Source organism: Ceratotherium simum, chromosome 30 (assembly GCF_057802395.1).
Source record: "Ceratotherium simum simum isolate JZ-2026a chromosome 30, ASM5780239v1, whole genome shotgun sequence".
NCBI classification, from domain to species: domain Eukaryota; kingdom Metazoa; phylum Chordata; class Mammalia; order Perissodactyla; family Rhinocerotidae; genus Ceratotherium; species Ceratotherium simum.
In genome coordinates, this window is record NC_141929.1 from 18,584,033 (window position 1) to 18,611,848 (window position 27,816).

Sequence of the window (27,816 nt, forward strand, 5' to 3'; positions counted from 1 at the left end):
CCACTACATATGAGAAATCTTACAACTCAATAAAAAGAAGAGAAATAATTCAGTTTAAAAATGGAAAAAGATCTAAACAGTTACTTCACAAAAGGGACAGAAAAACAGAAAATAAGCACATTAAAAGATATGTGTTCAACATCATTAGTCATCAGGGAAACACAAATTAAAACCACAATGGGATACCACTATAGACTCACTAAAGAAACTATTGATACCAAGTGTTGGTGAGGATATGGAGCAACTGGAACTCTCACACATTGCTTGTCATAACGTAAAATGGTACATCTACTTTGGAAAACATTTTGGTGGTTTCTTATACACCTATGGTATGACCGAGCAATTCCATTCCTAGGTATCACCCAAGAGAAAAAACATATATACATTCACACAAAGACCTGTACCAGAATGTTCATAGCAGCTACACTCATAATACCTCAAAACTGGAAACTGGGGCTGGCTCGGTGGTGTAGCAGTTAAGTTTGAGCGTTCTGTTTCAGTGGCCTGGCGTTTGCCAGTTCAGATCCTGGGCGCAGACCTACTCACTGCTCATCAAGCCATGCTGAGGCAGCATCCCGTATAGAAGAGCTATAACTCTACAACTATGATACATAATTATGTACTGGGGTTTTGGGGAGAAAAAAGAAAAAAGAGGAAGATTGGCCACAGGTGTTAGCACAGGGCCCATCTTCCTCCTCAAAAAAAAAAACAAAAACTGGAAACAACCTGCATGGCCATCAGCAGGTAAATGTATGAACAAATTATGGTATATTCATATAAAGTAATACTACTTAGAAATAAAAAGTAGTGAACTACTAATATATACAACATGGATGAATCTCAAAAACATTATGCTGAGCAAAAAGCAGTCAGACGCAAAAGGGTATACACCATATGATTCTATTTACATGAAACTCTATAAAAAAATCTAATCTATAGTAGCAGAAAGTATATCAGTGGTTGCCTGAAGTAGGGTGTGGAATGAGAGATTATCTAGGCCCAAAGGAACTTTTTGAAGTGATGAAAATGTTCTATATTTTGGTTGTAGTAATGGTCACATGGATTTATATCAAACCTCATTGAAATGTACATTTAAAACGGGAGCATTTTATTGTATATAAATTATACCTGGGTAAAGTTGATTTCACAGAAAGCAAATTGCAGAGTATGTAATAATAGTAAAAGCAATAGTAATAGTATGCTTAAGATTCTTTTTTTTTTTTTTTTTTGTGAGGAAGATCAGCCCTGAGCTAACATCCATGCTAATCCTCCTCTTTTTGCTGAGGAAGACCGGCTCTGAGCTAACATCTATTACCAATCTTCCTCCTTTTTTACCCCCAAAGCCCCAGTAGATAGTTGTATGTCACAGTTGCACATCCTTCTAGTTGCTGCATGTGGGATGCGGCCTCAGCATGGCGGGAGAGGCGATGTGTCGGTGCGCGCCCGGGATCCGAACCCGGGCCGCCAGTAGGGGAGCACGCGCACTTAACCGCCAAGCCATGGGGACGGCCCTAAGATTCTATTTATATAAAAGAGAAAAAAAAATGCCCACATTTGTTTCCATATTTCTGTATAAACCAGGGAAAAGTGTAAAAAAATATATACCAAACTATTATCACTGTTTACCTTGGGAGGTGAGAATAGTAAACGTAACTAATATTCGGAAGAGAATGGATTTTTCTTTATATATCTCTATATTGATAGGCTTGTGGCAATGAGCATGAACTACTTTTGGTAGTGTGGTAGTTAGCAGGCATCTATGGCAGCCACAACACACCGTAGCTGAATACAATGCTATTTCTCTCATCAAGAATTAGAGGCTACTTCCTCTCCCCTTGAACCTGGGCTGGTTTTGTGACTTACTTTGACAGTAGAATGTGGCAGAAGTCATACTAAGCCAGTTCCAGGTATAGCTCTTAACAGGCCTTGCAGATCCTACTTTTGTTCTTTGGGAAACCATTCACCATGCTGAAAAGAAGTTTAGTCTAGACGACCAAATGATGAGTGTCCACAAGCAAGGACAGAGAGAAGCCATGTGGAGGAGCACTGAGATGCCCCAGTCAAGATCCCAGCCGAATGCAACCTCCTGGGTGAGCCCAGCCTATACCACACGCAAAAGAAGAATCACCAACTGAGCCCAGACAACACCATGTGGAGCAGAGATGAGCTGTCCCTGCCAAGCCTTATCCATATTACAGAATTCTGAACAAATAAATGGTTGTGGTTTTAAGTCATTAAGTTCTTGGGTTGTTTCTTACACAGAAGAGAACCAAAACACATACTCTGAAAGAAATAGCCCATAAAGTAAAAACTTTAAATTAGTAAATTAAAAGTTAAACTATTTCTGGAAACTACCTAATTAGAATGCCCTTGAGGTAACTGATTATAATGCTGCAATTTTAAACAAATTTTGTTGAGTAAGATACTTTTAAAGGTGATTTATTTTGTTCTTCTTTGTCAAGTCTTGTAAGTTACTTAACACAAAATGTATTAATATTGTATTTCTTAAAACAAGACTTTTGTTCTTCCCATTGCAATCAAGACAAACAACAAAATAATACAAAAAGAGGAGTTTCTTAGTCTATTCACTTTGGAAAACACAATTTTCAAAAGATATTTTTCTCTATTTGACAATAGACATAGCAGGGGGTTCAGAAAGCCCTATCTCACCCACAATTTTAGGAAGCATTATGTCAGTAGAGTTACACGAACAATCTAAAATATAAACAGCCTTTGACCTAGTAATTCCACTTTGGTAAATATCAATCCTACAAAAATAAAGGTTCCAGTACTTTAGCATGTACGTATATATATGAAAATGCATATATATATATATATATATAATATATATTTCTATTAGCACATATGTATGAGAATTTATATTGCAGTGCTGCATGTCACAGGACAAAAACAGAAAAAGTGAATGTTCATCCACAGACGGAGGGTTGAATCAATGGTATAAATTGTGGTACATCCATACTTTAAATATATGCTGCTGTTTAAAAGCTCCTCCCCTCATCTTAATTCCCATGCCAAGCCAACAGAACCCATAGTAGACTGCTAGACAAATCCAATATTCAATTTTTCTTTGTTTCTACAACTGGCGAGAAGAAGGTGGTCGTGAGAGCAGAATTTGGGGCTGAATTTGCTCCTCTCTGGGTAGATGATAGGTTTTCTAAAAACAGCTTATGGGCTTCATCCTGGAGCTGGATGGGATCATGGGTTGCTCATCACTTGGATGAACTCTGAAGGGGTAAACTAAAACATAAAAATTAAGCAGGTGATATGGAAAAGAGTTCACGAAATACATTAAATAAGGGTGTTTTGCAGATTTTAAGAGTTAGAAATACACCCTAAAGCCCAGGACCCACCCTTTTCCTGGAATATAGAGTGATTTGAGAAAAGGTGCCTTCTAACCTAGAAGTATAAACCACTTTGCCCCAGGATTCCTCATGTCATTCTACTTACCACACACACTCCATTAGAAACTTGAGATTTAGTTCTCTCCCCTCATTCCTCATTCCAAAAATTAATTCTCGATGTTTCCTAGAGTTCACTGAAGGTAAACTCTTCAGATGGAGCAATACAAATATGGCTTTCTATTTCTGCTCTCATTTTTAGAAGTTTCTAACCTAGAGTAAACTGGAACTTGTCTGAGCTTGCTGATTAGGAGACTATGTTCTGCCTCTAAAAATAATGAAGTGCTGCTCTTTGTATTTCATGATGACACTACCAGATCTGAGTTGCTCTTCTAGAGCAGCAGTGGGGTTACACTGAGTCATGCATCCACCCTTCCATCCATCAGCCCCTCCCACCCCTCCCTCCCTTCCTCCTCCCTTCATCCACCCACCCACCAACGTTCTCTTCCTCCATTCATTCTGGGAGCAAAAGTACACATTTTGGAGACGGCTGTTCAGGGTTAGAAGTTTGGCCTGAAGCCGTGGAATAATTTTTCTTTGTGAGACATTAGCAGTCTCATTTGCTGCTGACAAGACTGCACATTTCTGGAGGGTAACTTAGCACTAAACAGCAAGAGCCTTAAAAGCATGCATACACTTTGACCTAGTAATTTCCCTTGTAAGAACTAATCCTAAGGAAAGAATCAAAGATTCACCAAAAGGATTTATGTATACGAATAATCAATAGCACACTTCTCATAATCCTCATAAAGTAAGGAACTGGAAACAACCTAATTAAACAATAATATCTTTCCAGAAGATAATTAAATAAAATTATGGTAAATTCAGGTTATTTATTATATACAACCAATAAATCTTATATTTTCAAGAAATATTTAATGACATGGAAAAGTGGTTATAAATAATGTTAAATGAAAAAAAAAAGCAGTATACATACAGCGTAATTATAATTCTGAGAAAGAAAAAGAAACTAGAGGAAACATCAAAATGTAAACAAAAAGTGTTCACTTCTGAATGGTGAGACTACCAGTGATTACTTTCTTTTTTTATACTTTGTAATATTTTCAAAATTATCCAAAATTACCATGTATTACTGAAACAATTAGGAGGGGAAAGGTCTATAAATAGATTTTAAAGTTATACCTCAAAAAACATTGACAGGAAGAAGAAAAAGAGAAGAAGGAAGAGAAAAAAATAGTTATTTGGTCTGGGCTTCCACCTTCAATTCTGGCCAGATCAGTATTTCCAACTACTATTAATATAAATACTTGTTGAATTGAACTATACTGATGTTAACCTATGCAGACTTGGCAAGATACATTTCATCTGATCCTCTGAATTTTGCTGAAAATGTCTCCTTTTAAAATATGTAAACTCTAATCCTTAAATGCTGTTTATTGTGCTGAAATCTATGAATACTAAACTCCCAGACTGGTAGCCAATTATTCACACGTCCAATCGACCTTTTTACCTTAATTCAGGCCCATGCTGTGAATTGAAAATCTCTGAAAACAATCATACAAAAGCTATTTTTCAAAAACTGACCTGCTCTGCTGTGATAATGATGAGGAACTGATGTAGCCGTGTAGTCCACTACCACCTTCAACTACAGGGCCTCAAGAAGTAAAAGGACAGACAAGACCATTTCCTCTGTGCTCCCAAAATACACTACACAGGCTCTCCCCTCCAAGAGCAGGTCGCCTTACAGAGATGATTTGTGTCTGAGTCGACCTCTCCCACTAAACTATAAACTCCTTGCAGGAAGAGACTGTGGCTTTTTCATGCTCCTATTTCCAACTCCAAGCACAGAACCTGCCAATCAGTAGCTGCTCAATACATGTTTCTGAACTGAACTACATTAATGCCCCCACCCCCAAGATCATGAAAAAAATAAAGAGCTTTGAACATTAGGAAGAGCTATCAAATAACCCAAGAATTTATGATTTAGAACTTGACAAAAGCAGGAAACTAAATTAGAATTCAGAGAGTGTTTGGGTGTTACCATTGGCAGAGGTGGAAACTGTTTTTCCATTAACCCAAACTCGGGATTCAAATGAGAGCCACATACAAATAAAAAGCAACTTCACTAATTTTTCTCTCTCTTTTTCCTTAGAATGAGAAATAAATGTTAACAAAGGACACAAAATATTCCCTAAATATAAGGGATGATTTAAAAATGTATGTTAGCTCATATCATGGTCCATCAAAGGTAAAAGAAAGGCAAAAGAAGGTAGGAGGCATATATAATCATTTCAAAGGTGGCCAAGTGCTCTAACAAGGACACACTCTCACATCCAGCAGACATCAGGAATGGCTACCCACTATAAATTATGCTCATAAAATTGGTATAAAATATAAAGATTAGCCATGTGCAGAAGCTACCACATCCAAAAGGATTTGTAAATGTACACAGAAAGGAAAGAATAACTTATTCAAACTCTCTCCAGTGAAATGCCAATCTAAAACGTAAGAGATGTGAGATAGACTAGAACTTAGTCAAGGCCACAAGGATGATTGCACAGATGGAGTACTGTACTCCAGGGCATGCCATTCATACAATGATGCCCCTTGGAGTTTATACAGCTGTGAACAACCTGCATAACTGTATGCGGCAGTCCTGGATTTAACTAACATATCTGAGTGATGTTATAAAGCAGAAACAGAATGGCCCACGTGAGCTCTAGAACAGAGTGTATCAAGAGGGACCCCATTAACATTTTGGGCCAGATCGTTCTTTGCTGTGGGGGGCTGTCCTGTGTATTCTAGGATGTTTAGCAGAATTCCTGGCCTATATCTACTAGATGCCAGTAACATCCTCCCCAGCTGTAACAACCAAAAATGTCTCTAGACATTGCCAATGTCCCCTGGGAAGTAAAATCTCTCCCTGCACCTCCTGTTTGAGAATCATGGGTCTAGAGGAACAAAGAAGAACTGGGTAGTGTTTGTTCAGCTCTGCTGAAGAGACAGAAGATACTGCATCTGGTATATATGAGAAAGGAGTGTAGTCTACACCAGCTCAGGAATAATGCTCTAGGAAGCCTCAAGGAAAGAAGGAAATACTCCCCCAGATTCAATCCCCTTTGTTTTCATTCTACTTGTCAAGTAGTGTCCCAATTACCAATTCAAAATCTTGGGCACGATAATTTAATGTTATATCTTTAAAAGAAGTTTCAAAAAACGCAATGACATATAACAGTCCATAGGTTATTGTCAACATCGACACTGGGACATGTAAGAGGAAACAGATGGAGAAACATTTGGAGTGACTGGTAATTTAGCAATGTGTTAAGATTAAATTTCTAAAAGTACATTAAAAAACGAAATAGTTCCTTAAATAAAAGAAACTAAACCAAAATCTTTCCACAATATTTTCTACATTGAAAAGTAGAGATTAAAATATATAGATTCATACTAAGATAATGTTGGTTTGAGAAAGCCTTTCTATATGAGAGAGAAACCATAAAGAAAAATAGATTTGCCTACATCAAAATAAAAAACTTCTGTGTTTTCATTTTTAAAATCAAAATGAAACAGAGAATATGAACAAAACTAAAATGTAAATGACAACCTTAAGAAAATATTTACAACATAAATGTCAGTGGTTCAAGATCTTTAAATATATAAAGCTTTTATAAATCAAATAACAAAATTAATCCCCTAATGGAAAAAGGACGAGAAGAGGCAATTCACACACACAAATGCCCTCCACACACAAAAAAATGTAGCCAATAAATATATGAAAAATATTTAACTTATCAATTGAATAATGGAAATAAAAGCAAGAAAGAATTTCTTTACATATCTGCTTGATAAAAATGATAATATCGAGCATATATAGAGCTGATTAAGGTATAAACAAATATTCTCAAATATTGCGATATAAACTGGTACCATCTCTCTGGAAGACTAGTTAGCGATAAATATCTTTAAAAATATGCACACTTGGGTGCTGGCCCGGTGGCGCAGCGGCTAAGTGCGAGTACTTTGCTTTGGCGGCCTGGGGTTTGCAGGTTCGGATCCTGGGCGTGTGCCGATGCACCACTTATCAAGGCATGCTGTGGCGGCGTCCCATATAAAGTAGAGGAAGATGGGCACAGATGTTAGCTCAGGGCCAATCTTCCTCAGCAAAAAGAGGAAGATTGGCATCGGATATTACCTCAGGGCTAGTCTTCCTCACAAAAAAAAAGAAAAAGAAAAAGAAAAAACATGTGCATGTGCTTTTTAACAAATTCTACTTTTGGAAATTTTTCCTAGGAAATTATCATGGATCTGCACAAAGATTTAGCTACAAGAATATTCATCTCAATGTAATTCATAATAGTGAAAAACTGGAACAACCTATAAGTTGGTCAGTTGAAAAAAATTATGGTACATTCAAATGATATATTATCATGCAATCACTAAAAATTATAGAGCATGTGGAAAATGTCCATGTTAATGAGAGGAAAAAGATACTTAATGACAAGGGAAAATGTTCAGGATGCAACAGTGTATTGGGCAAGAGACTGGGTCTGGAGTCAGACTGTCTGGGTTCAAATTCTGGGTACACCATTAATTAGCTGTGTGACATTAGGCAAGTTAGTAACCCTCTCTGTATCTGTTTCCCATTGTGTAAAAAATGTAACCCCTATGAAATAATGGATCTACACAACACCACCAATGGTTAAACAATCACCAATGGTTACTTAAAACCATTAAGAGGAAGGATGATGGGGAAGTTTATAATGGATGTATCCTACTGGAAACACCACTGATCAAAACTCAACATCACTAAAATGAGATAACCAGACATTATGTGCCTCCTAACATGAAACAAGAGGAAATACAGTACACAGAATGGCCTATGAAATATTCTTGCCCCCCCCCAAAATTTGACCTAAATTTACCCAAGTGTCCTGATCTATCAGCTTACTAGAAACATGAGGATTTAATTGCATTAAAATGAGGTTCGAGAACAATCAAAATAAATCGATGGTGATAAAAAGTCAGGATAGTACTTACCTCTGGGGCAAGTATAGACTAGAAAGGGACAAAAGGAAACTTTGAGTTACTAGAAATTTGTATGTATTGACCTGGGTGGTGGTAAATATGTAAAGAACCATAAAACTATACGGTCTTGATGTTTCGGTCAACAACAGACCGCATATACAACGGTGGTCCCATAAGATTAGTACTACATAGCCTGGATGTGTAGTAGGCTATACCATCTAGGTTTGTGTAAGTACACTCTATGATGTTTGCACAACGAAACGAAATAGCCTAATGACGCATTTCTCAGAACGTATCCCCATTGTTAAGTCACACATGACTATACTATTAAAATTAGTGTACTTTATATACTTTTCTGTATGTATGTGATACCTCAGTTTTTAAAAATGGAAAGAAAAAAAGCTCTTGCTGATTTTTCACCATTGTCTAATGACAGGAAGAAAAGTAGGTATGGTTAGGGAACTAGAAGTGATGCCAAGAGGGAGCAGTAGTGCACCGCACCCGGCTCCCACCCATGGGCCTTGTTCTCCCATGGAACTCCCCCTGCTGAAGAGCTGAGGGTGGGGAGACAGCAAGGCCTGGGCCAACGACACTAGGGTACTTATTAAAGCAGCTTTACAAAGTGGCTGTTCACAAGGATTTCCACACCACTAGTAAACTAAGAATACTGGCGACGTTGTAAAAATGGGCTTTAATTTCACCTAAAGGATTCAACAAGCCACCTCATCTACGCACCTGGACAAGTTGGTAATGTGAATGAGAAAGTAGCAGTTAAAGCTAGGGGAGTGTTTACGGCTAGATACTTGGAAGAGTAGGCTACAGAAAGATTACAACTTTGAGAATGGATGGAATTTGCTTTGAAATGCCAGAAGACTGTTTTGGAAATTGTGCTAATTATAGGAATATGTAAGGAGGAGTAAGGCCTCTCTCTCACTCAACCTAGTCCTTCATCCCTACCTTCACTCTCACCACAGGAAATGATCTGGACTGGCTAGTGGAGACTGAGAAATGTGCATTTTCAGCATTCATCATCCCAATGGTAGAGGTCTACCAGAATTACAGAGAAAATACACATTACGTTGATGTCTATTCATTCTTTTTCAGCTCTGACAACCCCAATGACTCACACACAAGCCAGAGGTTGCACTCGATCCTGTGATACTTTAAGCTTAACATTCACATCTATTGTGAGAGAAAGATTTCTTATAATGGTGCAATTGTCTGGTATGTTTCACACCCATATTTAAGACTAAGGCAAATATAGAAAGTTGGTCTTTCTTCACAGAGTAGAATAAAATATTTTTAAATTTCACTTTCATGAGATTCTCCTTTCACTGATGAAAGGATTTAAGAGGTTGGAGATCTAAGTTCTATCTTCTTTAGTCAGAAGAGTCTCCCAGAAATTAGGAAAATTAAGGGCTATGTCTGTAGAAATGATGCACGGCTATGTGGAATCTTTGTAAATCTGTTGAAATGCTGGTGAAGGAAGAATTCAATGTGATTTCTTGATGCAAGTGTCAAAAAGCTAATTTGTTTTCCTAAATCCTCCCCCAGCGGGTAAAGAGTAGAATTTATCAGTTTTACTATAGCTCACAGAAAAATTAGCCAAACTGAAGGTGAGATCACCTCCCTTTCTGCCTTAGGTAACATGCTAGTGGATAGATGATGGAATTACTAAAAAGCCAAGGACAAATATATCAGCACCTGAGGAGAGAGCTGATTTAGCTTAAAGAAGGAAAGAAGTCCAGTTAAATGTGGCATTGTTTTTAAGCCAAAATATTAACAACTGACAGTATATCTCATAACACACTCTGATACAGGACATACATGGTAAGAATACAGCCCCAAAACATAACTTAATTCTCAAAATTCAACACAGCAGCTGGTTGGTTCAATGGATACTGTACACCACTGGTGCACACCTGAATGACTGGCTTGCCTAATTTTAAGGCTTCAAGATATCTATATTCAGTGTGGCAGTCAATGGTTAAATTTATGGAATGCAGGTTACAGAAACTCCCTCAATTCTATGTTATAAGGCCCAATATAAAAACATCAAAAGTGTACTTACTGACTTATGGAGAAATTCATTAGCTCATCTTAATTTAACTCCTGTTTTTAGAGTGAATAACTGTTTTCTTCGTCCTTGCTCCCCAGTATCCCACCTCCTAGCCCCATATGGGCACTCAATAAATAGTAAATAATAAAGCATTTCTTTTCTTTAAAAAAGCCATCTTTCTTCTTTACTTAGCAAAAGTAAAAATTTGTTGAGCCTATACTCTGTGCAAACAGTATTCTAAGCATTACCTTACCTAATCCTTACAACAGCCCTAGGAGGGAAGTGCTATTAATATCCTCGCTTTGTATATGAGGACACTGAGGCCCCAAGAGGTTAAGAAACATTCCAGGACCACGTAGCCAGTAAGCAGAAGTTCGAGATTTGAACCCAGGCAGGGTGACTCCAGAGCCCATGCTCTTACTACTCTCAGCTTGTGTAGTTTTGAGCAACTTCCTTTGAGTTGGTGGGTGCAATTTTTAGCACTACTATTTACCAGCTGAATGAGTCTTGGACAAATTGCTGAAAGTTTCTGCACCACAGTTTCCTCATCTTTAAAACGAGTCTAACAACAGCCTCTTTCTAGGATGTTTTGGGAAAATTAGATGAGATTATATATGTAGACAACGTGCCACACAGTAGCCATTCAACAAGAGCACCCTTCCTTCCCTGTCTGACATTCCTCTTCTTTTTATGCTTGCTGCTGCTCAGCAAGTGTGAATCTTCTCATTCCAGCTCCGAAGAAAATCAGGGCCCCAACACAGCTTAGTCTCTTCCCCTGAGAGCAGTTGTAGGAAAATGGGTACTATTGCTGCCAACCTCTTAGTGGGCATCTGGATATTTGCTAAATTCTTGAAGAGGAAGTACTTCATCCCAGCCTCTAAACCATCCTCACCTTGCTAGCATAATGAGCCTCCAGGTACACAAACTTTGGGTCCAACACCATACTGCTCCCCAACCCTGTTCCAGACAATGGAACAAGAAAACTCACCTAACGTCCTGACAATTCGCATCAGGACTTCTCCAACTTTCATTCTGGTCTCCGGAGTGTGCTTGTCTTTACCACTGTCATACTGAGTCAACAGGCCAAGCAAGATTTTCTCAGGGTATGCATCTGAGAGCAGGGCAATCCCTGGGGTTGAAAATAAAAAGAAAAGATCCATTACTATTTAGGACTGAAAGGCAGATAAATCCAGACAGGCTGTGATGGGACGAACACAGACATATAAACCCACTTCTGTAATTCTACCAGCAAGGGCCGCCCTCTATTTAGAGTGACAACATAGTGAGTGGAAAAAAATGGGTCTGGTAGTTCGGACCCCTGGACTCGTCTTGTCTCAGCTCTGTATGATCTCTAAGATCACTTCCAGTGCTGACATTCCACGATCTATGGATTCTAGACTCGAAGCAGAGGCCAGATGATTAAATATCACGGCAGGGATTCATACAGCAGCAGTAAAAGACTGGATTAAATGCCCTCTAGGGAGCCTGCCAAGTCTGAGACTCGAAGGCTCTATGACTAGTATTGTCCCTGCCCACATATCAGCCTAAAGCACAGCAGTGCTTCCTGTCTGCTGCAGTTCTCCATTCTGGTAAGAGTTTTCTCTGTGCATCTCAATGATGAGAGCAACTTTCACAAGGAGACATCTTCAGAGCATTCTGGGCGTGATCAGTAGTAGACCTATGCTTACGGCTGAGGTCCCTGATCAGAAGTAGGGAAGATCCTGCTCTTGAGGTCCTCTTCCTAGTACTTGGGGATCCCTTCTCCCATCATACCAGTACCTCCTACATGTGTAATCTGCAACGGTGTTATCATTATCTGAGCCCAGCCCCATATCGAGCAAACTCTACAGGGGTGGAGAGAGGAGGGGAGATATGACCTAAGACAGGACCTAGAAATAAACCCGTAATCTCAAAACTATACAAATACAAATTCCATTACTTGGGGGAAGAATGGCTACATACTTCTAAAGAATAGCAAGGAAAAAGAAACGAAAAACAAAGGAAGGAAGGAAATATGGGTTTCAAAATACATCTGGGATGAGAATGTTTCTTGCCACCTCTACCTCAACCACTCTGGTTGATCATTTCTGGCCTGATTTTTTCAATAATCTCCTAACTGATCTCCCTGCTTCTACTCTATTCTCTCATTGGAGCTAGAACTATCTGGCCAAAACAAGTCAGGCCCCACGATTCTTCTGCCCGACCCCCTCAATCATTTCCCTTCTCCCCTGAATATGACCAGCCCCCATGCCCCCAGCTGCCTTTGCTCTCTCTCTCTGACCTCACCGTTTACCACACTCTCCCTTGAGCACTGTCCTCCAGCAACTCTGGCCTCCTTACCGTTCTTAGAGGAGACCAAGCTGCTTCAGGCCCAGTGTCTTTGCCTTACTACCCCCTCCGCCTTAGCTGCTCCTCCTCCAGGTAGCCTCTTGCTTGTTCCCAAAACCCCATCATGTCTCTGTTCAAATATCACACTTACCATATATAAAATGGCAGCCTCCCTCCCCTACCACTCTTTATCCCTCTCACTCTGCTTCATTTTTCTTCTTAGCACTTAATATTATCTGACATGTTATATATTTGCTTATTTACTGCTTGCTCTCCTCCTTAGAATGTGAACTCTATGCAGTCAAGGATTTTGTTTTGTTCCCCACTGTACCCTCAATGCCTAGAAGAGTACCAGCACATAGCAGGTCCGCAATAACTACTGGTTGAATGAAAGAATGAATAAAAGAATTCAAACATATAGTCTTGATATAAATTTCAGGAATTAAGAAAGAGAAGATGGAGAAGGAGTAATATAAATGCTTGAGAAATCTATAATTATTTTTCATCTGAGTTTACCATTCTTCCGTTTAAACCTGACAATCTTGCAGGCAAAGTCTACATATCATTTTCTGTTACAGTTTGTGATTCCGTTCTCTTATAAATCAGACAGACACAAAGGCGGTGCACCTGCTGAGGGCTGCACCTGTCTGCCCATCCTCTTTCTGCCCTCCCCACACCTACCTTTTCATTGCTTCCAAAAAGCCTGGGAAGTCTCTGCATGTGGTCCTAAACCACATCTTCCTTTATGTGGCCTCCAATTTTATACAAGCAGAAGCTCTGCTCTTAAGGGAGTTTCAGGCAGTGGCAGAACCTGAATTAGGTAGTTTCCCTGATGGCAAAATGTGACACTGCATTTGTAGTTAGCTCTATTATGCAAAATGATGGGGAAAGTTCTTGGAGGTCCAAAGTGGAACCAGAGACATCCTAGCGTAAGAAAAAAGTCTGTGGCTAAGAAAGGATAAATGAATTGTTTACTAAGGGAGAGAGAGGCAACAGCTTCCAAATTCTGAAAGAGCCCAAAGGAAAAGCGAATTTATAGTTGGTAACTGCAATTCTGGCAGACATTGTATCACTGATATATTACAATATATCATATATTATAGACCTGTGTACAATACATTATAGATCTGTAGCAATCATAACTACTTTTTCATCAGAAGTTCCCAACTCAGAAATCTAGTGGATTTGTTTCCTTTTAGGAATATAATGACTTTATAAGGGAAATTAGTGGGAAAATGGGATTTGCTTTATAAAACTTTGATCTATATCTAGCTTTTCTGAAAAACATCTATTACTGGTATGTCTAATTTCAAATAGCAAGTTTTTTTTTTTTTTTTGATGAGGAAGATTGGCCCTGGGCTGGCTTCTGTTGCCAATCTTCCTCTTTTTGCTTGAGGAAGATTGTCCTGAGCTAGCATCCATGCCAACTGTCCTCTGTTTTTGTATGTGGGACACTGCCATGGCGTGGCTTGGTGACTGGTGCGTGGGTCTGTGCCTGTGATCTGAGCCCGCAACCCCGGGCTGCCAAAGTGCAGCACGCAAACTTAACCACGACAAAAAAAAAAAATTATTACTAAAGTCCCTCCTACTGTCTTCATGCCTATTTTCTCTAATTAATCTTTAGCAGAGAACAGTTACTTACTTCTATTAACATATCCTACTTTATACTTCAAAACCAAATGAGCTCTTGATTTCCTCTCTGTAGCAGACAAGCATTTTGGTTGCATACAGGGTCTACTCTCTCTTCTGGTAACACTTGGTGTTCCTTTGGGAAATATCCCTTCTCTATTCTCAGTTTATGTGGTTTGAGTGGGCCTAACTACCCACTTTCTCTCCCTTCATATGTGAACTCATATCCCAGGCTGGCCAGTTGGGATATTCCATCCCATCCCCACCACAACAATTGGTTTAGGAATGGGCAATGAGACTCAATCCTGGATCCCACATTGGAACTATTGGGAAAGACAAGCTCTTTTTTGTTTTTTTTTCCCCTGCTGAAGTTATTAACCTGGAGCTGCCAATGGCCACCATGTGGAAAAATCCCACCCGAAAATGGTGCCAGCACAGAGGAGGGTGAAGCCAAGAGAGGTAAGCAGAAAAGGAAGAGAACTGGTGTCACGCTTTGAGCCTCTGGATCCAACTGTACTTCTACACACTGGAATCTTTGGATATATAAGCCAATAAATATCCTTTTATGCTTATCTCAGTTTGATTTTTTTTTTTTTAACCAAAGGAATCCTAATATATCCTTCTTCAGATAAGAAAAAAAAATTCAGGTTTTTTTTTTACTTTTCTTGTAATGCCAAATTTTTAATTCCACCAGGGAGCTTTAAATTCTTCCAATCTTGCATTAAAAGGTTGCCAAAAGCAAAGTACAGTTTCCTTGCTTCCCACAGTCTCATGTTAGCAATTGTTTATCTTCCTGCTGGCCTGCTCCACAGACTCCTGCCAAATGGCCCTCTGACTGTTTGAGTTTTACCTTCTAGGATACAGTTGTCACCTATAAGTTTATAAATCCCTAGAGGACAAGGGCAGTTCCCTCCTTACTCTTACACCAAGCAGTGAAGAGAATCATTTAAGATTAAGACTATATAACAATTAAAGGGATGAGATTTTGTGTGGCTGTTTTTCTTTCTTATTTGAAAAGTTTTCTGAACTTTGACAACTGAGGAAGCATGGCCATAACCTTTGCATGACCCTTGGCCCCTCAAACTTGATAATTCCTTTGTAATTTGAAAATGGGGTAATTTCTGGGTCAGCAGAGGCTTCAAGGAAACATGACACATCAATCCCTTTGGCAATAAGAACCGAATGATTGCGTAAGAGATACCTGCTCCTGCCCTGATCGCAGGAAAATGACTATGCGTTTCAAGATGTGGTATAACAGATAAGATACATAGACGGTAAAGGTGAACCCAAACTGGCAAGAGTTCATGAAAGCACTCTGATCTGTGTTTAGGAGCAAAGCATAGGATATAGGCAAATTAACCAACTGAAAAAATATTACTACAAGTAGTTTATGTAACAAAAAAGAGACAGTCAACTTTGTAAAATAACTGTTGCTTTTATCCCCTGAAAGACTTTCATTACAAAGCCAGAAAAGTATTCTGTCCAGCATTGACTTGAAGATGACCCCTCCGCAGGCTGCTTGGTGATTCTACAGACCTTCAGCAGTAAAAGTAGTTTAGGTGTAGTGTCACTTTACACAGTGCTTTTGCATTGTAGGAAAGACAGTCTAAGTCTAAATGTCTTTGCTGACTGGCTCTATTCCACAAACCTGCTAAGCCATCCCCACCTCAAAACTGACCTGCCTCATTCCGCTGGGCAGATAACAACCTACCTCCCCAAACAACCACATCAACCTGGAAAACCACCTACTCACTCAAACCTCTCAGCTATTTCTGCCAAAAAACTGTAAGAAACACAAAACACCCACATATTGTGTGATTCCATTTACATGAAATGTCCAGAGTGGGCAAATCTATAGAGAGAAAGTAGATTTAGTGGTTCCCGAGCTGTGGGAGTTGGGGGGAAATAGGGGATGACTGCTAATGGATATGGAGTTTCTTTCTGAAGCGATAAAAAAATTGTAAAATTGATTATGATGACTCTGTGAATATACTAAAAACCACTGAATTGTATACTTTAAATGGGTGAATTGTATGGTATGTGAATTATATCTCAAAAAGTTCTTATAGAAAAAGATAAGAAAATATTTCATATCTGCCCTTTTAGGTTTTTAGAATAGAAGAAAAGGGGAGAAAATAATATAGCACATCTTAAATGTAAAGAGAAATCTACTGCAAAGAGCAAAGCATCAGCTTCTTTTTGTATCCAAATCTGCTTTGGTTGCCCCTCCAGGGTGAGAGTGGAAAGAGGGACAAAATGATTCGTTATTTGAATGGAAAACAAATCAAGCATTTCACATTTCACAGACTGTCTTGCATTTGTAAGAAAATGTATTTCGTTTAAAAATCTAAATTCTGTGGTAAACCAGAAATTCTACTCTAGGAACAACAAGTATAAAATTATTTATGTACAAAATCATCACTGTAGCACTATTTGTAAAAGGAAAGACTGGAAACAAATTAAATTTTCATTAATAGAGGATTGGTTAAGTTGTGGTCATTCATACAATGAAATACAATGTATCCATTAAAAAGTTAAGAAGCTTTGTAAGAACTGTTATGGAATAAATTCTAAGATCTATTGTTAAGTGAAAAGCAAGGTGCAAAACAACATGTATAGAATTTAACCATTTGTGTACAAAGGGGAAAAACACTCATAAAATAGTTCTAGAAAGATACACAAGAAACTAATGATATTGGTTGTTTCTGGAGAAGGAAATGGGGGGACTAGGGGACAGATATGAGAGAAGAGACTTTTTATTCTGTATCTTTTTGTACCTTTTGAATTTTGAATCCTGTAATGTATTACCTATCAAATATAAATAAATAAAATATAAGTTAAAGAAATCTATGATAAGGGACATGGTCTTCTAAAATAGAACAGCCTCTTTAGAAGTGAAAATACAAAAAGAATTTGCAATCAAACGTGGCAGAATGACCACAAACATTTTTATTCTCTTCCTCCCGAAATTCCACAAAAGTGACAGTTAAGGAGTAAAAAAGGTATAAACTCACAAATAAGGATAAACAGAACGGGGTAAATGTGAAAGGCTGAAGTCTGGCTAAAGAGAACAAAGGTGGAATAAATTAGTGATACATATTTGATAGAGTTGTTAGATCATTTGGAAAAAATTAGCAATAATTACAAAGAAAACTGAGCAAATGTACAAGAAAGGAAGACTGCACTAGGCTCAGCAGTGAATCATAACCACATCTGTAGTCAGCAGCAAACACTGCCCAATGATGTACCCAAAAACCACGATGGGGAAATGGCAGGAGGAGAAGGGGTATGGGTGTGCATGTGCAGGCATGAGTGTGTGTGTGTGTGTGTGTGTGTGTGCACGTGCTAAATCCTCATCCAACATACAGAAAATGAGTAGATAATGTCCAAAATTTTTTAAATCAAGAGAGATCTGTGTAAGCATTTTATTTATAAATGGGGAGGTAATTATTAGAAGAAACTACTTAAAAAGGGGCAGGAGGGGGAGGAATGGTTATCTCTGGGGATTGGAACTGTCAGTGGGTAAGAAGTGGGGCAGGAGATAAGCTTTTTGACTCTTTACAAACTATGTTCAAAGTAATTAATAAAAAGAAGTTCATTTTAAAAATTAGAAAGAAGATATGAAAATGTATATTAATCTGTGGAAGAAGCTCTAGTTTGAAAGAACAATGATGGCTAAGAGAAGAGGTCAGGCAGGAGAAAATTTTCCTTCTAATTACAAAAAGATAATCCCCAGTCTGTGACCGTCCTGTCTTGGCGCTCTACAACACGACGATGAGAGAGGCAGACTGGAAGAGAAGGAAAATACTACCCTGTAGTAGTGTACTTCAGTTGCTACGTTTGAGACCTCTCATTATGATGGAAACACAATAATTTCAGCTGCAAGAAACCAGGAAGTTGCACTAACTGGGGAAGTTGGTTATTAAATCAAGGAAATATGGGGAACTCAACTGAATAGCTGGGCTGTCTTTGTAATTACAGTAAATGATAACATCTAGCATGCCAATTTGATGTTAAATTTCTATAAGGTTCCAAAGTTGTGTTAAGTGTGGACAAGCCCCAACAAATTTATAAAGATTCAAGAAGAGTGAGTGTTACTCAGGCCTGAGGAAAAAACAGGGTTAGACTAATAAACCGGGATGGCTGATAGATTTGTAAGAACCATGCCTAGTGTCTACCTCTTTAAACCAGGGTCCAAATAATATATTTGAACACTAAAATAATGTCGATATATTGACAAATTATTTTCTAATTCCCATTTTGGAGGAGAAAAAGTAAAAACAAGTGAATAATCTATATTTACTGCCAGTTAACTACACTTGCTAGAAGCCATTTGTATCACAAAATATTATTATAATAAATAAAAACCTAATAGCAAAGACAGCAAAAATTCTTAACATTTACTGAGTGTTTTCAATATGTTGTTCTGGTCCTAAGCACTTTACATCCATTCATCCACTTAACGCTCCCAACAATCCTTTGAATTAGGTACTATTCTTATTCCTAACTTTACTGAGGGAAAAGTTGAGGTAAAGAGGGGTGAAAAATATGGGCCAAGATCACAGAAGTGCAAACCTGCACTCTGCTACACCATGGCCCACCTGGCAGCAGTGTCTAGGAGAACATAACTGCTGAAACAGTACTAGCTTTGCAAATCCTAATCCCAAAGATTGCAAATCTTACATTTTCAAGTATATGCTACCAGCCTCACTCCATAAAAGTTACTTTGTGTTGGACTCCAAGGTCAGAGGAAAAAGTGGCACTCTGCACACTGCATCCCATAAGAAACAGGCAGAATCCTCTACTAGGTCTAGTTGGGCTTCATAGGGACTGCTTTGTTCCTGGTTGGCATCTTTAGTATTTAGCATGTGGAAAAAGGAGGGGGTAATGTTAATGAAATTCCAAATTATTCTAACTTGAGATGCTGTTGACATTAGTGGAGACACAGGAGCCATACAAAAGGAAATCAAAAACTTCGATTTTAATGAATTCCAGTTTTTAACCAGTGATTCTCAAACACCTCCACTCCACTTGTTACTGCAAGCCCCTTAAATCTCTTATTCTACTACCCTCCCCAAATAAATAAAATAAAATCCAAAACAGCACGGAAAAGCTTCGAGTCCACCTCGTCAGGGCTGCCTCTATCAAATACTTCTGGGTGATAGAGATGAAGGAGTAAGAGAAGAGAGCTGAGAAAAATGCCACAATGATCAAGGATTCTGTTGTACGTACAGAAACATGAACAGAGCTGCCCAAATACTGACTGAAGGCATAAGTGAGGAAGGAAGGAAAACAAAACAGCAATTACCGCTGCTTTGAGAGTAATCACTGCCCTATGCTTTCAGAGAAACTTAGGTTTCAGCTGATCATGGGTGAGAAATGAAGCAAGATGTCATTCACTTAATTCTCTTTATGTAGCTTTCAAAGAGTGAAAACATACGTTACCATTCTCTTTATGCTATCAAAAGAAACATTTACTGGTAAAAAGTAAAGAGGGGCTTCTGATTTCCCAACAAAAAGTAAGTGGTTCTCTTTTAGCCAAATCGAGGTAAGAAAATAAAACCTTTACATCTCCTAAAGACTCTGAGATGGATGGTCCTAGGAGGAGTACCACCTGAACTTCGGATTCTTTTTTTTCTAAGTTTTCTACTGACATTTCACCTCAAGCCTCTGCAAGGAGAAGCTGCAGAATCAGCAAAGCTGACTGATGCGTCAGGTTCTCACTAGTTTTCAGAGAGCCAAACCCTCCCAGGGGAGTTGTCACCTGGCCTGAAGCTCTGACAAGACAGAGCCGATCTTACACATTCTCCGGTGTCTTAGGGCCAAGAGACTTGCTCTGTGCTTTGGGCACCAAACAGTGATACAGGCAAGATATAAACTCTTCTGAAATTGTCCTTTTCTTCCTTATAAACTTAGCAGGTGTCCTAATGAGATGATTAGGTAAGTCTTTGTGATAGGACTCCAGGTTAGGATAGGCTTAGAAAAGGTGATTGTTGTGAAATCAGTAACCATGACGTGTAGGACTCAGAATGTAGTTTCATATGGAAGCCAGGCAGAGCTACTATAGATTCCCCCCCAATACCCCCTTCTCCCCTGATAAATGCAGAAACTCACATAAACACTCTGTCTACAATTTCAGGGAGTGACTAGACCTAGTCATGGATCCTCAAGGGGTCCTCACAGGCCTCAGGTTGAAATCCCTGTACTAAGTAGGGCACCTGTAAATAGAGGGGAAAGGAGAAGACTTTAAAAAATTTGCTTCAACAATCAAAAGAACTTGACTTTATTTCCTGATGATATAAATAATACATGGTCACTGTAAAAGATTCAAATACTAGAGAAAAGCATAAAGAAGAAAGTAAAATAAAAATCACTTGTGGGAGGTATGGGAGGATTGAGGAGTGAAGGCCAAGGGGAACCGGTTTCCCTTTAAGGTAACGAAAATGTTCTAAAATTGATTGTGGTGACAGATGCACAACACTCTGAATACACTAAAAGCTATTGCATTATACACTTAAAAAGGGCGAATGGTATGGTATGTGAATTATCTCTCAATAAATTTGTTTTTAAAAAGTTACCTGAAATCTGAAATCAGCACAAACATTTCAGTGCCCTGTCATTCATACACCATTCTTTGAATAACACACACACACACACACACACACGCACACACACACACGCACACACACACACTGTTTTTATTGTGGACAACTTTGTTTATTTTAACAGTCTTCTTTTTACAGGAGGATGAGGGGAGCTGATTCTCCCAGACGGCTTGGCTTTCACACTAGATAATTTGAGGTGGTCCAATAATAACACTGAAAACTTTAGTAGTAATATTATTATTTAGGATGGTAAAAATATAAAGGATTTCTTAAATTTTGCTGCAGTTAAAAAGAGGAGAAAAGGAGTCAATTAAAAAAAAACAAATCAGTTATCTGAGTATATAGAAGTAATCTGCAGCTATGGCATAAATCATAAAGTTTGGGAAACAGCTTTAGAATAAAGGCAATGAAAAGAATTCTTTCATGCATTCACATATTAATAGGGTGCTTACAATGTGCCAGGTACTGTTACTAAGTGATACAAATGTAATAGGGCAGTGCCTATCTAGAGAAAGGGACAAATTAGACAATGATTACAAGACAGTCTGGTCAGTACTGCATGTTTGAGTGTAATGAGAGCACTGGAGAGAGAAGTAAAAAAAAGGGTATGGGAGGGGGCTGGCCCAGTGGCGTAGTGGTTAAGTTCGTTCTCTCTGCTTCAGCAGCCCAGGTTCACTGGTTTGGATCTTGGGTGCGGACCTATACCACTCATCAGGCCATGCTGTGGCGGTGACCCACATACAAAATAGAGGAAGTGTGGCATAGATGTTAGTTCAGGGCCAGTCTTCCCCAAGCAAAAATGAAGAAGATTGGCAACAGATATTAGCTTAGGGCCAATCTTCCTCAGCCAGGGGAGAAATAAAGGGTAGGGGATGGGGGTGGGGCTTCCTGGAGAAGGGGACAGGCGAGTTGCACTGTAGAAAGCACAAGGTTCTTCAACTGAGAGCTGCCCTTGGGACCAAGAGCTATTTGCATAATTATTCAGTGTGGGAAAAATTTCAAAGACTTTTTTGGACAGAACAACTAACTACAGGTACCCACTTCCCACTTATACTCTTAGGGTAGATTCCCAAAGAGAAATAACTGGCTCCATGGGTATAAACCTTTTCAAAGCTGCATTCTAGGGGCTGGCCCAATAGTTCACGTGCTCCACTTTGGCAGCTCGGGGTTCGCAGGTTCGGATCCCAGGTGCAGACCTATGCACCGCTCATCAAGCCATGCTGTGGCGGTGCCCCACATACAAAATAGAGGAAGATGGGCACAGATGTTAGCTCTGGGCTAATCTTCCTCAGCAAAAAGAGGAAGATTGGCAACAGATGTTAGCTCAGGGTCAATCTTTCCCACCAAAAAAAACAAACAAACAAAAAAACTGCATTCTAAAAATGTTCCAATTAATTTTCCTACCAAGAGTGCTCAAGTGTGCCTTTTTCACTACACTTGGACAGCACTGGTTATTCCTATTAAAAAAAAAAAATCTGTTTTTTGAAATGGCACAAAAAAATTGCATTTCATTATTATTTCAGTCTGTATTTCTCTGTTTATTAGAAAAGTCAAATATTTTTCTCAAAATTCTACTACTTATATTCCTCTACCATGAACTGCCTATTTATGTTATTCATCCATTTATCTACTGGATATTTTTCTTATTAATCTCTATGAGCTCTCTATATAGTGAAGGCATTAATTATCTGCTTGTTCTTTTTTTTTTTTGGTGAGGAAAATGAGCCCTGAGCTAATATCCATTGCCAATCCTCCTCTTTTTTGCTGATGAAGATTGGCCTCGGGCTAACTTCTGTGCCCATCTTTCTCTACTTTATATGTGGGACGCCTGCCACAGCATGGCTTGATAAGTGGTGCATAGGTCTGTGCCTGGGATCTGAACCTGCGAACCTGGGCCACCAAAGCACGTGAACTTAACCACTACACCGCCGGGCTGGCCCCCTTGCATGTCCTTTTTTTAAAAAATAAGTTTATTGAGATATAATTCATAGACCATAAAATTCATCCTTTTAATGTGTTCAAGTCAGTAATTCTTAGTATATTCATGTAGTTGTGCAACCATCATCAATACCTAATTCCAAACCATTTTCATCACTCCAAAAAGAAACCTCCTACTCATTAGCAGTCACTTTCTTTTTTTGCCCAGACTCCCCAGCTCTAGGCAATCAAAAATCTACTTTGTGTCTCTATAGATTTATGCTTGTCCTTTTTGCTGCAAATCTTTTTTCTTTAATTATACTTTGCATCTTAATTAAGGTTGTTTTTTGACATAAATTAGTTTTAAACTTTTCAGAGATCAAATATATTAATCTTTCCTTTTTGAATTCTCCATCCAGAAATTAAACATTCTCTCTCTGTGCTGCATTCTGCATAATTTCTTCCTTTCTGCTTTCTGTTTCATTAATTCTCTCTTCATCTGTGTCTGAAGAGGCAAAACCTATCCACTGAGTTTTTAATTTTAGTTATTCTACTTCTTATTTTTAGACATTCTATTTAGTTTTTTTCAAATCTGCTAGATCAGTTTTAGTTGTTTCCTATCCTTGAAGATATTTTCAAACATGTCTTGTATTTCTTTGAAACCAGTAAGCCTGGCTACTTCATAATTTGTGTCTGACAATTCCAACATCTAAAGTCTTCTGGGACCTTGTTTCCTTGTGCTTGGTTATTTTGTGACTATGTACTAGTTGTTGTACATAATTTAATGTACATTAGTAATTAAATAATTATTAAGGAGCAAGGGAATGGGGAGTTATTGCTTAATGGTTATGGAGTTTCTGTTTGGGGTGATGAAAAAGTTTTGGGAATAGATAGCAGTGACACAATATTGTGGATATAGTCAATGCCACTGAATTGTAATGGTTAAAATAGCAAATTTGGGCCGGCCCCGTGGCTTGGCGGTTAAGTGCGCGCGCTCCACTGCTGGCGGCCTGGGTTCGGATCCCAGGCGTGCACTGGCGCACTGCTTGTCCAGCTATGCTGAGGCCACGTCCCACATACAGCAACTAGAAGGATGTGCAGCTATGACATACAACTATCTACTGGGGCTGTGGGGGAAAAAAAAAAAATTAGCAAATTTTATGTTATATATACAACCATAATAAATTTTTTTGTGTGTGTGTGAGGAAGATCGGCCCTGAGCTAACATCTGCCAATCCTCCTCTTTTTGCTGAGGAAGATTGGCCCTGGGCTAACATCCATGCCCCTCTTCCTCCACTTTATATGGGACGCCACCACAGCATGGCCTGACAAGTGGTGCGTCGGTGTGCACTCGGGATCCGAACCAGCGAACCCCAGGCAGCCACAGCGGAGCACATGCACTTAACTGCTGTGCCACCAGGCCGGCCCCCATAAATTTTTTAAATTATTAGAATATTTAGGGCCGGCCCCGTGGCTTAGCGGTTAAGTGCACGTGCTCCACTACTGGCAGCCCAGGTTCGGATCCCGGGTGCACACCGACGCACCGCTTCTCCAGCCATGCTGAGGCGGCGTCCCACATACAGCAACTAGCAGGATGTGCAACTATGACATACAACTATCTACTGGGGCTTTGGGGGGATAAAAAAAGGAGGATTGGCAATAGATGTTAGCTCAGAGCCGGTCTTCCTCAGCAAAAAAAAGAGGAGGATTAGCATGGATGTTAGCTCAGGGCTGATCTTCCTCACAAAAAAAAAAAAAAAAAAGAATATTTAAAATAAAAGTGAAAACTTAAAAATTATTATGGGGATTCTTTGGGATCTAGGGTGAAGGTGCCTTCTTCTATAGGAGATAGCCTTTTGTTTCTGCAAGACACCCAAAGACACTACCAGTATAGAAACATTTTAAACTCTAATTCCTTGCTTGAAATTTTCTGAATGCTAATAATGCAAATCTGCAGGAGAGGTGGTCCATTCAGTGATTACAACCTCTCAGAATAGGTTTTCTTCCCTTACTCCCTCCTGCTCTGCTTAGGGCCAAGACAATGCTCCTGCCAGTCCCTGGGGCTGAGGTGGAGGGCAGCATTTTTACCTCTGCTTCACCTGAAGGTATACTCCTTTGGGGTCTAAGCTTAATGTTGGAGGTGTTCTATTACACTCCTCACTTCAAGTTGGCTCTGGGCTTTCATTTCTGCAACTTGCGCTTCAAAGCTTTCAAACTCACAGCTTAATTTCAGCCAATGCCCTCAGGGCAAATGCAGGTTCTTACACTCAGTTTACCTTTTAGGATTCTGGCTTTCTCTTAAGATGTTGGATTGGTAATTCTCTGCTTTCTTGTTAGCTTTTTAATGCTTTTAAAATGTTTTAAATATGTTATCCTGCATAATAGTTGTTTTCCACTGAGCTATCTGATCATTACTGGAAATGGAAGACAGAAATATATTTTCTTCTAGATTTTGTCTAGTTTGAATGTAAGATTTAATGTTTTAATTCACCTGACAAACATGGAGCATGTTGAGGTTTCTTCACTGTTAGTAATAGTTAGCATATCAGATTTTCCATTTATCAGTTGTCATTCTAAAGAAGCATCTTTACTCCTCAGCCCTTCCTTTACACTGCTGTCTCACTGAGCTTAACTTGAATTGAAGCTGTTTTCACATTTTCATGTACAATTTTTGACCCACTGACCTAACTGATCCTCTCAGCCACCTAATAAGTGTTACATGTCACAGCTTCTAATATATACTGGTGCAAGATCAAACACGCTCTGCCACTGGAGAATCAGTCAAGAGCAGAGCAGGGCAGCTCCATGAGCTTCATTTTCCTTGTATGTCCTTGTTATGAATAGCATCTGGATAGACACATCTGGATGAAATTTTGCTGCTAATTTAACCATTTGGTTGCTGAATTCCAAGACAAGAAATAATGGATATGTTCAATTTTATCTAGTTAGTATTCTCTGACTTAATAATTTTGCAAACTGAATCACTTTACAAACTAAATATAGGAAAGTTATTATTATGGTCTGGTTTATAAGCAACCATTTCATTAAGAAAAGCTCCACTTAGGAAAAACATCTGTTTGTCAGTAAGGTTTCTGCTGTCATCATATAACTTCATGGTGAAAAAGCCATGATCACCCCATGCCTTAGTGATCCCTAGTTGTGAAAAGCTCAACAGGGGGTACTACAACAGAGGGAGCCATCTGTTTCCATCTGAGCTGATCCCTGAACCCTGTTCTCATGAAACAATTCAGTTTTCCTAAACAGCCACATAATTTAAAAAACATTATCTTCCGATTATATATATATTTTTCTTTTCTTTTCTTTTTTTGCTGAAGAAGATTCGCTCTGAGCTGATATCTGTGCCAATCTTCCTCTAATTTTGTATGTGGGACACTGCCACAGCATGGCTGGTGAGTAGAGTAGGTCTGTGCCTGGGATCCAAACTTGCGAACCCGGGCCACCGAAGCAGAGCACGTGGAACTTTAACCACTCGGCCACATGGCTGGGCCTATCTTCTGATTATAAAAGCAATAATTGTTCATACTAGAAAATGTGAAAAATATAAGGAAAAAGGCACAAAGAAGAAAATATACATTGCTTGAGTTTTTGATGCCTTCATGTTAGATCTCATTTGAAAATGAATTCCACTGCTAAAAAATAATTGTTTGAAAATCACTGGCCTAAAATAACTCCATATGGTTTTACCTTTTTCATCTGCAATTAGAATGCTTTTGATAATGGTTAAGGGCCATGTGGTGGAAACTGAGTTCAGAGACTTGTAGAGATAGCCAAACATACTCACTGCATTTCATGAAAACAGGCTTAAAGAGAGACTGCATTATCTGGCAGTGGTGAGCAGAAGGTGACAAAAGGTGTGTGTGGCATGAAACATCACATATGACATTATAAAACTTCCTTGCTAGGTCAGGTAGATTGTCTCAGTGATTTTTCAAATCCTTTTGTTGTTGTTTTAAAAGCAGCAGAACCTTATTTTCACATGAAATCTTTAGAGGAGGCTCAATGAAAGACAGAAAAGCAGAGCACTCTGATTCGAGTGGGTTGCCTAGTGCTCCAAGCCCACCTAGCCCACCCCCTTCTTCACTGATCTTAAGGGCCCTGCAGAACACAGGCATTCACGCAGTCCTCCCTGTCTGCAGGCTCCTCTCGGCCACAGTACTGCTGCTTCGCTCTTCCCTCAGTCTGGAACACTCTTCCCTCTTCTTTTTTTTTTTTTTGGTGAGCAAGATTGGCCTTGAGATAACATCTGTTGCCAATCTTCCTCTTTTTGCTTGAGGAAGATTGTCCCTGAGCTAATATCTGTGCCAATCTTCCTCTATTTTGTACATGGGATGCAGCCACAGCATGGCTTGATGAGCAGTATATAGGTCCGTGCCTGGGATGTGAACCCATGGAAACCCCGGGCTGCCAAAGCAGAGCATGCAAACTTTACCACTATGCTACCAGGCCAGCCCCTTCCCTCCCTTCTCTACTAGGTTAACTCATAAATCATCCACCAGATCTCAGCTTGTGTGTCACTTCCTCCTTCCCCTGTCAGGTAACACGCCCCTAACACAGGCTCTCATATCACTGTGTACCTTTTCTTCACAGAACCTGTCAAAGCCCCATTTCACATTTGTTCATGTGATTATATGATTAATATTTGCTCTGTTCCATCTCCTACTCCCCTCTGACTGTAAATTCCATGAAGGTAGGGCATGACTGTTTTTCTTAGCAATGTACTGAGCATAGTGCCCTCGCATATAGTATGCTCAATAAATATTTGTTGAATGAATGAATAAACATTTTAAACCATTAAGAAAAAAGGTCAATGGCCAAAGATATTTTACATTTCTTTCTGTCCCTATCTAAA

The 27,816-nt window shown here is 39.1% G+C and overlaps 1 protein-coding gene across 2 annotated transcripts in view; it reads right to left on the bottom strand.

Annotated features, from left to right (window-relative positions):
* TANGO6 (transport and golgi organization 6 homolog) overlaps positions 1-27,816 on the bottom strand; it is a 179,799-nt gene that overhangs the window by 69,564 nt on the left and 82,419 nt on the right. For both annotated transcript variants that reach the window (XM_004431770.3, XM_087420026.1), the window contains exon 15: positions 11,456-11,596. In XM_004431770.3, the coding sequence (XP_004431827.1) occupies positions 11,456-11,596 (141 nt within the window). The remainder of the gene's footprint in view (positions 1-11,455; positions 11,597-27,816) is intronic.